General features: G+C 42.2%; 1 protein-coding gene across 1 annotated transcript in view; it reads left to right on the forward strand.

Annotated features, from left to right (window-relative positions):
* LOC310990388 (uncharacterized protein) overlaps positions 1–7,497 on the forward strand; it is a gene marked incomplete at both ends in the record, with an annotated part of 56,226 nt that extends 48,729 nt beyond the window's left edge. The window contains 4 exons of the mRNA XM_083977734.1: positions 286–400; positions 523–596; positions 1,501–1,979; positions 7,483–7,497. Of these exons, the coding sequence (XP_083833860.1) occupies positions 286–400; positions 523–596; positions 1,501–1,979; positions 7,483–7,497 (683 nt within the window). The remainder of the gene's footprint in view (positions 1–285; positions 401–522; positions 597–1,500; positions 1,980–7,482) is intronic.
* Positions 7,498–13,165: the final 5,668 nt, after the last annotated feature.

Genomic DNA, 13,165 nt, shown 5'->3' on the forward strand with positions numbered 1-13,165 from the left:
TGAGAGTCTCGCCTTTCAGCTCAGCTCCTTCTTCACCAGGACAGACCAGTACACTGGTTGCATTACTGCGGCCGCTGCACCGATCCCCCTGTCAATCTCACACTGCAACCTTCCTTCACTCGTCAACAAGACCCCGAGATACTTAAACACGTCCACTTGAGGCAGGAGCTAGCCTCCAACCTGGAGGGGGAAAGCCACCTTTTTCAAGTTGAGAACCATGGCCTTGGACTTGGAGTTTCTGATTCGCTTACCAGCCGCTTCACACTTGGCTGCAAACCTCCCCAGTAAATGCTGAACGTCCGGGCCTGAAGGAGCCAAGAGGAGCTCTTCCAGCGGACCCCACTCCCCACAGGTTGAGTTGTGTGCTCTTCAATCGAGTGTCCAAGACATACGGCCTAAGGTCAGATGACACAACCACCAAGTTGATCATTGATATCCGGCCTAGGGTGTCCTGGTGCCACGTGCACTGATGAACATGCTTATGCTTGAACATAGTGTTTGTTATGTACAAACTGTGACTAGCACCGAAGTCCAACAACAAAACACCACTCAGGTTCAGATCGGGGAGGCTGTTCGTCCCAGTCACACCCCTCCAGGTAACACTGCCGCTGCCCATGTGGGCGTTGAAGTCTCCCAGCAGAATGATTCCCCAGTTGTCCCCAGTTGGTGAGAGACCTATCCCTGACCCGAAGGCACAGGGAGGCGACCCTCTTGTTCACCAGGGAGAACTCCGGCCCATGGCAGCAGAACTGTGAAGCTATAAGCAAGCCCACACCAAGCTTGCTGCCTCTCACTGCAGGCAACTCCAGAGTAGAAAGGAGTCCAGCCTCTCTCAAGGAGTTGGTTTCAAAGACTAGACTGTGTGATGAGGCAAGCCCGGCTATCTCTAGCCAGTACCACTCAACCTCCTGCACTACCTCAGGCTTAACTGTTAACGTTAACGTTATGTGACAGCGTTGAAACGTCCAACCCCGAGTGACAACGTAAGCGAAGATGGCGACGCTGTGAATATGGCAAATTGACTAGCTCCACCGCCATGCCAGAGCACCTCCATGACAATAAATGTATAAGAAAATCAGGCAGGATTTCATTTTCAGTCTACACCTAAATCATATGCATGCACATCCTAAATGCCGATATATCACACAATTCTAATCCATGTCAGAGACAATACTTACAGAAAAAGCTTATGGCTCTGTCCATTCAATAGGCATAATTATAGATACTCAGATAAGCTCTGAACAACAAACAGTAACTGTGTTTTCTTTCCTAGGGCGTTTGTCACTGCTGGTCTCATCAGTAGCTACTGGGAGCCTTGTGCTGCTGATGGTCTCAGTGGTGATCTGTCTGATCCATAGAAGAAGACAACAGTCTGACCCTGGAGCCACCTCCTTAAATGAATGTATGTATTCACTTTAATACATGCTGTAACTGCAGGTAATTCTAGTAAGGCAGTTGATTTTCATAATGACACATTCTTTTTCTGTACTTGTGTTACAGTGTCCGTCAGGAATGTTTATGTTGGCTATGAGGAAGAGGAGGAAGAACAGCACTACATGAACTTTGCTTCAACAACCTCCTTCTGCACTCCAGTGGTTCAAACAGGTGAGATGGCAGTAAAGGACAATGATGGCCAACATGAAGACACTGACTTTGAGAACACGGAAGGTCTTGGTTTTAGAGAAAGCCAGGAGATCTGTGACAACACGGAAGGTCTTGGTTTTAGAGAAAGCCAGGAGATCTGTGACAACACTGAAGGTCTTGGTTTTAGAGAAAGCCAGGAGATCTGTGACAACACTGAAGGTCTTGGTATTAGAGACAGCCAGGAGATCTATGACAACCCTGAAGGTCTTGGTTTTAGAGAAAGCCAGGAGATCTATGACAACCCTGAAGGTCTTGGTTTTAGAGAAAGCCAGGAGATCTGTGACAACAGAGAGGAAGATGTGTATGTAGAGTGTTTTGCTGATGACAATGTCCAGGTACACCAGCCCTTTGCTGAAGATGATCTGGATATATATGGAGGACAAGAAGATATTTATGAAAACTATCTACTTTCTCCTGCTGAACGTTTTAATTGACCCACTGGCAATATATATCATATGCATGTTCCTCTATAACGGTTAACAAACCACAAAACACACAACAACAACAAAAAGTTTAGAGTTTGTCAACACAGAAGAACACCGTGCCAAATTTGAATAAATATGCCATGGATTCTGTTGGAGCTTCCAGCTTCTCCTAGCCTCCACCTTCCTGTCAAAGTTTCAGACACACATTCTGTGACTCCCACTTAGGAACCATCTGTCACCTGCCAGTTGCACCTGATCTGATAATCACTCTGAGTGTTTTTATAATGGTTTTGAGCAATATCATTTTTGGTATACTGCTTTTACATGCACACAAAGAAACCTGTTTATTCATTCATATCCCTGTTGGTTTCTGATTACTGCATCTTATTTGCAGAGGTGCTTGTGTTTTTGTTTTTTGTTGTTGTTTTTTTAATTAATTTTCACAGTCTGCTGCCTCACTTTTTTTGATGACAATTTGCATATACTTAAGGAGAGAGGTTGTGTAGGAATTGCTGTGAAGAAGGCTTCACGCCGCCCAAGAAAGTCTCCTTTTGAAAGTTGAATCAGGAAGGGCAGTAAAGAAGCCACTTCTCTCCTGGAAAAGATCAGGGACAGACCAAAAAGATCCAGGGATTGATCATTTTTTCAGAGTATTCGGTGCATCTGGAAAAAATAGATTGTCCAGAGAAGAAAAGGTGAGCGCTGGCGCCTGTATGTTTGTTTTGCTGATATGTCACTTGCTCGCACCTGCGTAGATACAGCTATCAGAAACCGGGGTAAGGCGCATACATGCCACAGTATACTGTTTTCTCTCAGAGTTTTCCAGGTAGCAAAACTGGGTTTCTCAGAATAAAGATATGTGTAGATATGTGAGTAATTGGGATATAGTGTTTGCATGCACAAACAAAAAAAACGAGATGCTCAAAAAATACTCAAGTCCATTGAAAAGCACATATAGTATATCAGTCTGTTCACCTATGGTATTTGCTGGATTGTGGTGCCAGTTTGACAGTGACTGTCAATGACATATAAAAATATTAACAAACATAAAAAAAATAAGGTTTCAGACACATAAAATGGGAATCATTTAACATTTTATGTAGCAGCTTAAGTATTTTAAATCAATTTAAAGACCTCTCCTCGCTGGCTTTCAGATAAAGTTGATTATTTTTGTTATTTGTATGCTTTTATTTTTATTTTACCTTATTTTAGTGATGATGTTTTTATTGTCTTAATTATTATCATGATTTATGTTGGTTAGGGTGAATGTATCTTACTGCCACTTATACTGGGGTTGTTTTAAATGTTCTACTGTATATAAATAACATTGGCGCTAAGGTGAGTTGAAACCTTATTAACAATGCCTTATGACCAATCACTCTACAGAGATATACCCCTTTCCGATTGGCCAAAAAAACAGTTTAAACCCGCTAACAATCGGCTTTTGGTGGCAGTGGGAAAGGCACACTGACCCGCGTCAACCCGTGTCAAACGACTGGGCAAGCGACGCAGGTTAAAATCGGCTTCGATCGGCTTGCAGTGGGAACGCCAGACTCGGGTCAACCCGTTAATTTACGTGATGACGTTGAGTGTTACGTGCCACTACGTCATCATGCCAGTCATGTCTCATATCAGGCATCAAAACAAAGCTCTGCTCTCATTCGAGACTGGGATCAAAAGATCAAACAACACTGACCAAAAACTATTGAAAAAGAAAAAAGAAGCTACAGTCTGTTGAACTGACGTGTTGTGCCGTCATACGGCTGCAGCAGACTCGTTGTCCTCCGCGGTCCTGGTGCTCCTCAGGTCAGCTTGACGCCTCGTCTGCCTCGGCAGACGGACTTCACACTCCGTGGCGGGTGGCTGTGGCATGACACTGTGTTTCTTGCACCGCGGATGAAAGCGGGGCGACTGTTTTTTTGGGGGGTTTTTAAAGTATTTTTTTGGCCTTTTTGCCTTTTTTTTGATTGGATAGCACATAGTGAGATAGACAGGAAAGGGGGAGGCAGAGAGAGGGGGGATGACATGCAGGAAGGGTCTGCCCGACGCGGGATTCGAACCGGGGACGCCTGCGTTGAGGACTGTAGCCTCTACATGGGGCGGCCGCCTTAACCACTGCGCCATGCACCGCCCCACGGGGCGATTGGTTTAAGCTCTGTCTGATCCCCCAGTGGGGGGTCAGACTCGGCTCATTTTGGTCAATGGGAAAGGGGCCAATGCCGATTGCTAGCGGGTCGACGCAAGTTTTTTAAACACGGGTCGCCAATTTTAGTGGGAAAACGGCTATAGAGACATGTTACTTTCAAATTCAAATTATATGTTTTTAATAGGAAAAGTGAACAATCTTTGATGTGAACGCAGCAGCATAATTTTTTTATGCAGCCCTTCACTTATGAACTATTTCAGGGCTAAATGACTATTGTTAATACTTTTTTATAACTGAACTGTCTTCTTTCCACCATAAGGACTGACTGAACAGAAGTGTGCTTGGGCACATGCAGTCGCACACTCCCATGCTCGCTTGAGCATGTATACAGTACATACACTCACACACACGCACACACATAACCTGATGCTCTCACTCACAATTTCATTTGTGTTCTATACTTTTGTGTCAGTTCTTACTGCTTACTGAGGTGAGATTCCTTTATAAACCTCTCTGTTTTTCTTTTATCTCATCTGCACAATCTGATTGCTGTATTTTGTTTACTTGTTTATATTATTGTGTAAATTAATAAAAAAAATAAAAAAAATTGCTCACTGGGCATTTCCTCAAAGCTAGGACCCATTCTTCGTTACACTGGACATAACATGCCACCACATTTTCAAAGCTTTTATTTTTCTATATTTTGCTACAAAGGAGCAATTATTTATTATTCATTTAGAAGAAATAAATACTCCTCCCCTCTCATGCAACTTGTTCCACACTGACAGTGGGCAGCATCTGATCATTTCCCTCCATCCAGTTAATCACAGTGTTGTTTTTCCTTATGTTCCTTAAATTTATTACGGTCCAAGCACTGAGGTCCAAGTCAATACAGGTCAATACTTTTAAAAAGCTGGCTCCATGGCAACCCCAAACATAGGACCACATTGGCATAAAAGCCCTTTAGTGACACCATGAATAATTTAATCCATATTATAAAATGCTGGGCAACTGCCAATCTCCCAAATATCTAATAAGCCATTAAGGTCACAGGCCAGTGGATACTCACACTCTAATAGTCAAATGAGCATCAGTCAGCAAGAGTGTCAAAAATACAATTTGGGGCATGTGGTTAGGGTGGGTTACACACCAATACCCTAGACTTGTTGCAATTGTGTGATCCTTACGATGCGAGTACGGTTGGATGCAAGGAAAGAGGAAGTAAAACACTCTGTCAGGCAAACGTGTTCAATATTTGGCACTGTCCCCTATATATTCTGCTGCATTAGAACTTCCTTAAACTACGACTCAAGTCCTTTCTGCTGATTCTTAGTGTAAAACAGCCATATGAACTGTCTTATCAGTTCTGTAAATTAGCCCTAGACATTGCCTGGCAGTGCTGTGGCTGTGCTAGGTACACAACTAAAAATGTTGTTAGAGAATGGAAATGTTGCGTTGAGAGAACTGCTTAGCATTGCATATGATTATGAGTGGCTTACAGTCATAACACTGTTGTGGTGATTAGGTTAATGGGACCATTTGTATTTCAGTGCCTCTGTGGTTGGACAAACAGTGTATTTTGGTCAGGTAAATGATAGAAGATGTACACAACACATGCTTGTTGCAAACACGTTTCTAAATTAGACTACTTAACATTATCTGTCAGCATATGCATTATCTGCAATATGACGTATTGAACATGGATCAGTTCTGAGACCAACTGTATTTTGTTCATAAATACTTGCCCTTATAAACATAATTTATAAAATTAATGTTTCCTGTCCAGTCATTTCTATGCTGACAATTCACAGTTGTACCTGCTAGTCTAATCCACCGACACCAACATGTTGAGCTGTCTGAACGCCTGTCTGTGGGAGGTTAAAAGATGGATGTCAAACTTTCTTTTTTTTAATCAACTCATACAAAATTGATATCCTGTTTATTGGGTCCCAGCCTATGATAAAACAAATTCTGCTGTTTGCCGGTTCCCTGTCAACCCAGATCAAGCCTGTTGCAAATAATCTTGGTGTCTTTTAATTTTCTAAATGATCTTTAAGTTTAAACACACCACAACACTTCTACAATAATGTACAATTAACAATCATCAACATGAAACTTGTACAATCATACCATATCCTTTTATCTTTAAAAAAAATGTGTCTGTTAGAATGTTTAAAATGTAAAGTCAGATGTCTGCATAACGGTAAAACCCAAGGCTACATACAGTATGCCCTGTGGTTATAAACGTGTCAGAGTAAAAAACATTGAGCTCTAGGTGTGAAATGCTAGCCCACAAATTCCTCTTCATTTGCTTTCTGCCGTATACTTACAGTAAAAGTAAAAAGGTTCATGTCACTGCCACCACACAGCTGTGCAGCCTCTCTGTGTTAACACCCTCCAGAGCCCAGGCGAGCCTCTGGGTCACCTGTGCTGACCAAAATGTTGAAACATCTACCTGGGCTGGTTTTTGGTGAGTAATTGATTGTGTTAGATAATCTCTATGTTGCACTTTGTTCATGTATTGATCCGTTCATAAGAACAGACAGCACAGATTCAATTTAGCACGTTTTCATGTAAAGGGATACAGACAGTTACAAGTTGAGTAATTCAGTGTAATGTGTTTTTTTTCTTGTATGTCCATGGACTTGCAGGAATGGACAGGAACTGAAGTCCATCACTTCATATGATACAGATGTGCCATGTTGAAAAAGAGTACTACTTTATAAAACATTTTAAAATCTGCAGTGTATTTTTACTGGAGTGAAAAGAAAGCAAGACTATTTTACTAGAAAGAGAAACATAAAATAATAGTTGAGCATTTCATAGAGAGAAGGAAATCAAATTCTTGAAGTAATTTTTATAAATGTTGGGTAGTACTACGAGAGAAATCCTACTGGGCTTACATACAGCTGGCTGGTGGACCAGCAAAACATTTTGATACTGTTTTACATGAAACTCTACATTTTAATGATATTTCCAAAACAAATAAAAGTTAGTGTTAAATATATTTGTGACGTTAATATAAGTCATATTATTATTTTTGTCAGTATTGTTATTTAATTGCCTCTCTGGGACCCTGCTATTTTCTTCTAATTAAAATTGAATTTTGTTGTTAAGAAACACGTACTTTAAGGATGTATGTCTTTAGCTATGATCAAATTATTCAGAAGAATTGTTGCTGTTCTGAAAATACATAAAACAGGAACTACATGTAGCCTACTGTACTTCAAAAACATTCTGAATGTGTGATGTGCTTTTTCCCCACAGTCTCTTTACTCTTGAACTCATCTTCACCTGCTGCAGGTCAGTCCATTCTCCTGTGTGAAATGTACAATTAAATATGGTACATTATGTCTTACATTCATTACTTTGAATTAAAGTGTTTAATTCAGCAGTTAGTCAGAGCCTCCATGCGGCACAAATTTAATGATGAACATGAAATGGGAATAAAAGCTTAATCTTGTGAACTACTGTATGTCTCATGTACCTCAGGCTCTCAGGTCAGACTGGCTGGATCTGGATCTACTCGGTGCTCTGGAAGAGTTGAAATCTATTACAACAACATCTGGGGAACAGTCTGTGATGACGGCTGGGACTTAGATGATGCCATGGTGGTGTGCAGACAGTTGGGCTGTGGTATAGCACAGAGTGCCCCTCAATCAGCCCACTTTGGTCAAGGAACTGGGCAAATCTGGCTTGATGATGTGGACTGTTCAGGAAGTGAAAGGTCTCTAAGTGAGTGTCAGCACAGAGGATTTGCGACACATGACTGTAGCCATGGTGAAGATGCTGGTGTCGTTTGTTCAAGTGAGGAGAAACTCAGCCTGAGCTTATTCAGCTGCTTTTCACCCATGCTCTGTTCAAGCTTTGCATTAAAATGTTTGGTTTTTTTTTCCATCTGTCTTCACGTCTTTATGGCTTGAAATGCTCAAACAAACTGGCCTCAACAGGAGTACATGTGTCTCTACCATGTGTGCTACTTACGCCAGGAGTGCTGGAGCAAATTGTCAAACTGGACACCCCTCACGTTCACATTCAACTTTTATAAACTGAAGTGTTCAGTTTTTCAGCATTCATAAAAAAAATGTATGTTCAACAGTGAAGAAATGTATGCACAACACTGGTTCGTGGATTATTTACAGTTAGCATTTCTGTTAGGGATTGGCATTTCATTAATTGGCCATCATGAAAATCAATGGTCAATTATTAGTTCATTATCAATTTTTAATATTGAATAATACCTATAGCAGAAAAGAAAGAAATGAAGATAATTTTCTTAATGAAATTGCTATTCCATGGATAAATTATAGTCCAACAACAATTCCCTTATAGGCAGTTAAAGTTTTAGCTGTTGCATTAAACAGAACAAAAAGCAGCACCTCTAATGGCAGCAGAACCAGAGGCTCTGAGTTTAACTAGCTGAGCCTGGTCAGATACACACATCAAGTCTTTATAATCAACTATTGGTCATAGATTAATCCTTCCTGCCTAACCACAATTTCAGATATGTGCTAGGGGCCAGACCTGTCAATAAAGTCTTCAAATAATCCTTAAATGGACAAAGCTAATGAAGTGAAGTAACAATTGGGGCAATTTGCTGTTGTCTGACAAAGCCAATAAGAAGTGGTAACTGAGTAGGAAGCAGGACAGTCATTTATAGCAGAGGAGGAAAATGCAGTCATCCAGTTTTGGGGAAAGAAGACATGTGTACCATGAAAACAGTGTTGCTTGATTGAATCAACTGTTACCTGGATTAGAATGTATAATTTGTAAAAGTACACATGTCATTAAAGGTAATGTCTTAAGTTCTAATAATGGTGTTTCTTTCCAGTGAACCTCCCAAAGCCCGGCATCTCTATGAATCCTGTTGGTGTGGTTACCTGGGGTCAGGATGTTGGCATCACCTGTTCCATCTCAACCCAGCATTTAGGTGGAACATTCACTCTGCAGCAGACATCAAGGTCATTCAGAGAGACTCAAACATCAAGCTCCAACTCTGCCACCTTCAACATCCGTCAAGTGAACTTTGACAGAGAAGGATGGTACCATTGTCAGTATCAGACAAGGGTTTCAAGTCGAGACCTCATCTCTCCTCAAAGTGACTCTGTCAGACTCTCAGTCACTGGTAAAAAAAAATACAGTTTCTAATTTCTGTCCCAAGTTACTGAATTTAAATATATGTATGTATCTAATTTTGGATACATTATAAACTGTATAAACCACTTTCATATTGTGGGGATTTTTTTTCAGTGAACCTCCCAAAGCCCAGCATCTCTATGAATCCTGCTGGTGTGGTTACCTGGGGTCAGGATGTTGGCATCACCTGTTCCATCTCAACCCAGCTTTTAGGTGGAACATTCACTCTGCAGCAGACATCAGGATCATTCAAAAAAAACTCAAACATCAAGCTCCAACTCTGCCACCTTCAACATCCATCAAGTGAACTTTGACAGAGAAGGATCTTACCAGTGTCAGTATCAGACAAGGGTTTCAAGTCGAGACTTCATCTCTCCTCAGAGTGACTCTGTCAGACTCTCTGGTAAAGAAACAAATACTGTTTCAGATCCCTGTTTTGTTCACTTGTAGAAATGATCGATTGAAACTACACAAAATGACAAGAACCTTTAATGTATCTAATCTCAGAGACACTATACACTGCTGTAATTTTGTTTTTTCAGTGAAGCTCTCAAAGCCCAGCATCTCCATGAATCCCGTTGGTGTGGTTACCTGGGGTCAGGATGTTGCCATCACCTGTTCCATCTCAACCCAGCATTTAGGTGGAACATTCACTCTGCAGCAGACACCAGGATCATTCAGAGAGAATCAAACATCAAGTTCCAACCCTGCCATCTTCAACATCCGTCAAGTGAACTTTGACAGAGAAGGATCGTACCAGTGTCAGTATCAGACAAGTGTTTCAAGTCGACACCTCACTTCTCTAAGTGACTCTGTCAGACTCTCGGTTGCTGGTAAGACAAGTAGATACATATTCCAAACTTTTCATTGAATGATCAATACTAGAAAGCATACAGAGAGTGAATAATTTTGCTATGACCTTTGGTTCATGTTGTTTTCTCTTTGGTGGATATTCCCCTATAATTCTTTCTTTGACTTGTTTTGCAGCTGTGTCTCCTCTTTTCAGAGTATCACAGACTCATATATGTGTGGTTTCCATCCCAACTTTAACATTATGTTGTTACCGTTGTTACCAGTGCCCCTGCAGCAGCCCAACATCTCCCTGACATCTCCTGATGGAGGGCTGGTCTGGAGTCCTGAAGCTGCACAGGTCACAAAGGGTTACAGCTTCATCATCACCTGCTCTATTTCCTCCCACTATCCTGGTGGTGTTTTCTCTCTCATCTTCTCTGGTTCCAACACCACTGTCACCAAGCCTGCAGTCAACCACTCAGCCTCCTTTGAGTTCCCTGCAGCTGAGTATGAACACCAGGGCAACTACAGCTGTGTGTATGAAGTCACACTGTCCTCAAGGACATTCAGATCTACAGAGACAACAACAATAAGTGTTGTTAATAAATGTAAGGGGCCAGAATTTCAACACTTCAAGCTTCTTCTTCTTCTTTTTTATCAGTTAAGTTTTTTTTTTAGAATCTGGAGCAAGAGAGCTATAAAGAAAGTAAAATGTAGAGTTGAAGTCAAACTTATTTTCAGTGTAAACTTCACCTGTGTTACGTAAGTTCACAACTTATTTTTAGGAACATGAATGTTTAACTGAATTTGGGAATTTGTAATGGCCAGTTAATGCTTTCCTCACCATTTTTCTTCAAACATACAGTAATGGACATTATGACCAAACAATTCACATTTCACAGTAAGATGTTTTTGACTTCCGGTGTAGCGACTAATGGAGTAGGACGTGCCTCTCTGAGCTCCTGCAGCAACTTTCGCAAATTCTATCTTAGGCACACTTTTGTATCTTTTTCCCGTCTTTTTTCGGTGTGTGTTTCCCCCACCACCATAATCTCAACTCAACGCCGACTTCTTTTCGATCAAAATGCCTCCAAAAGCCAAACCAGCTACACAACCACCGCGGCCTACCCCGCCCGCTGCAACCCCGCCTCGAAGTGGCTCCCCCTCCTGCTCAAACGCAGCCGCGGGCGGCGGCAGCACCCCCCCTCGCCCCGACTTTAAGGCCGAGCTGCTCTCGTCACTCCGCGTTGAGATGGCGGCTATTTTCAAAACCGAGCTTCAAGCGGCCTTGACCGAGAATTTGTCAAACATCAAGACTGAGCTACGGGCAGTGAAGTCGGAGTTATCTGACAGTATTACAAACATCCAGTCTGAGGTGTGCGCTCTGAAGGGCACCGTTGGAGAAATGGAAACATCGCTTTCCTCCTGCACTGACGACATCACTACCTTACAAGCTAAAGTGGAGCATCTGTCAACAGAGCTGACAAGATTGGACAATAAATGCGAGGATTTGGAGGCGAGATCTCGGCGCAATAATATACGGTTGGTGGGAATACCTGAGGATTTTTCCACCTCTTCTACTGCTATGGCTATTTCCTCTCTGCTCAAGGAGGCACTGAAGCTCGAGAAGGAGCCTCTCGTTGACCGCGCTCATCGCACTCTCCAGCCAAAGCCGAAACCTGGTGAGCGCCCCCGCCCCATAGTCGCTCGTCTACACTATCATGTGGACTGTGTAGACATACTGCGCCGAGCCAGGGCTCAGCAACGGATCAAGATTGGAGACATGAGCTTCTCTATCTTCCCCGACCACACTCCGAGGACGGCTCGTGCCCGAGCCGCCTTTAATGATGTCCGGCGCCAGCTCCGTGACATACCGGGGATACGTTTTGGGCTGCTCTACCCGGCGCGCCTCCGGGTTACACACAACGGCGCAGAGAAGGAGTTTAAATCACCAGAAGAAGCCAGTGCATTCATCAGGTCGCTGGACGCGTAAGGGAAATAAGATAACGTACACAACACTGATGTAGTGACTCTTCACAATTAATATTGACAGTAACTATTTTTTCAATTCATATGGACGTGTTTCACGTCTTCACGGGCTGTGTCCCGTTTTCTTTTTTTTTCCCCCTTTCTTTTCTCACTCGTCAGTGGTTTTCAGTTTAACTTGGACTTGATTAGTGCCTTGTTTACCAAATGTTGCTAGGTTTGCAGGAGCTCAAACCGAAGCCTGACTGTTACTATTAGTCTTAAAGCCGTAAGCATTTGTTTTAGGGATCCAACTCCTTGTGGAGTTAGCACTGGGTTCTCCATCGTTTGGGGATGGGGTCATGGTAAGTGCTACGGGGTGGGTGGGGGGGTGGGGGGTGGGGGCTGTGTTCTACAAGTGTTTTTGTGTCTTTTTTTTTTTCTTCCTTCCTCTCTTTTTTTCTCTCTCTTTATTCCTCTTTTGTTACCTTTGGGGGTCCACATTCAGTTTATTTCTATGTCTAAGAACTTAAAAAATGGCCTCAAATCCTAGTACTTCTGCTATCCCACATATTGGGTCTTCTGTGAGATTTTTGAGCTGGAATATTAAAGGCATGGGGAGTCCAATTAAGAGATCTAGGATACTTGCACATTTGAAGCGTCTTAAAGCTGATCTAGTGTTTCTACAGGAAACCCACATGCGCACCAAAGACCAGGTCAGACTTAAATGTCCTTGGGTTTCTGAGGTATTTCACTCAAATTTCAATTCTAAAGCCAGGGGGGTTGCTATTTTAATTGGTAAGTCAATTCAGTTCTCAGCTTCTAAGGTTATATCAGACAAAAATGGCAGATACTTAATTGTTTCAGGTACATTATTCCATGTTCCCATTTTATTAGTTAACATATATGCCCCCAATTTTGATGACCCGCATTTTATGAATAAGCTTTTTGAATGTCTTCCCTCATTGAATAACAATCTCCTTATAATTGGTGGGGACATGAATTGTGTAATCAATCCCAATTTAGATCGCTCTAACCCGCGAACTCTGACCCCATC

The sequence above is a fragment of the Trachurus trachurus genome (assembly GCF_905171665.1).
Source record: "Trachurus trachurus genome assembly, chromosome: 8".
NCBI lineage: Eukaryota > Metazoa > Chordata > Actinopteri > Carangiformes > Carangidae > Trachurus > Trachurus trachurus.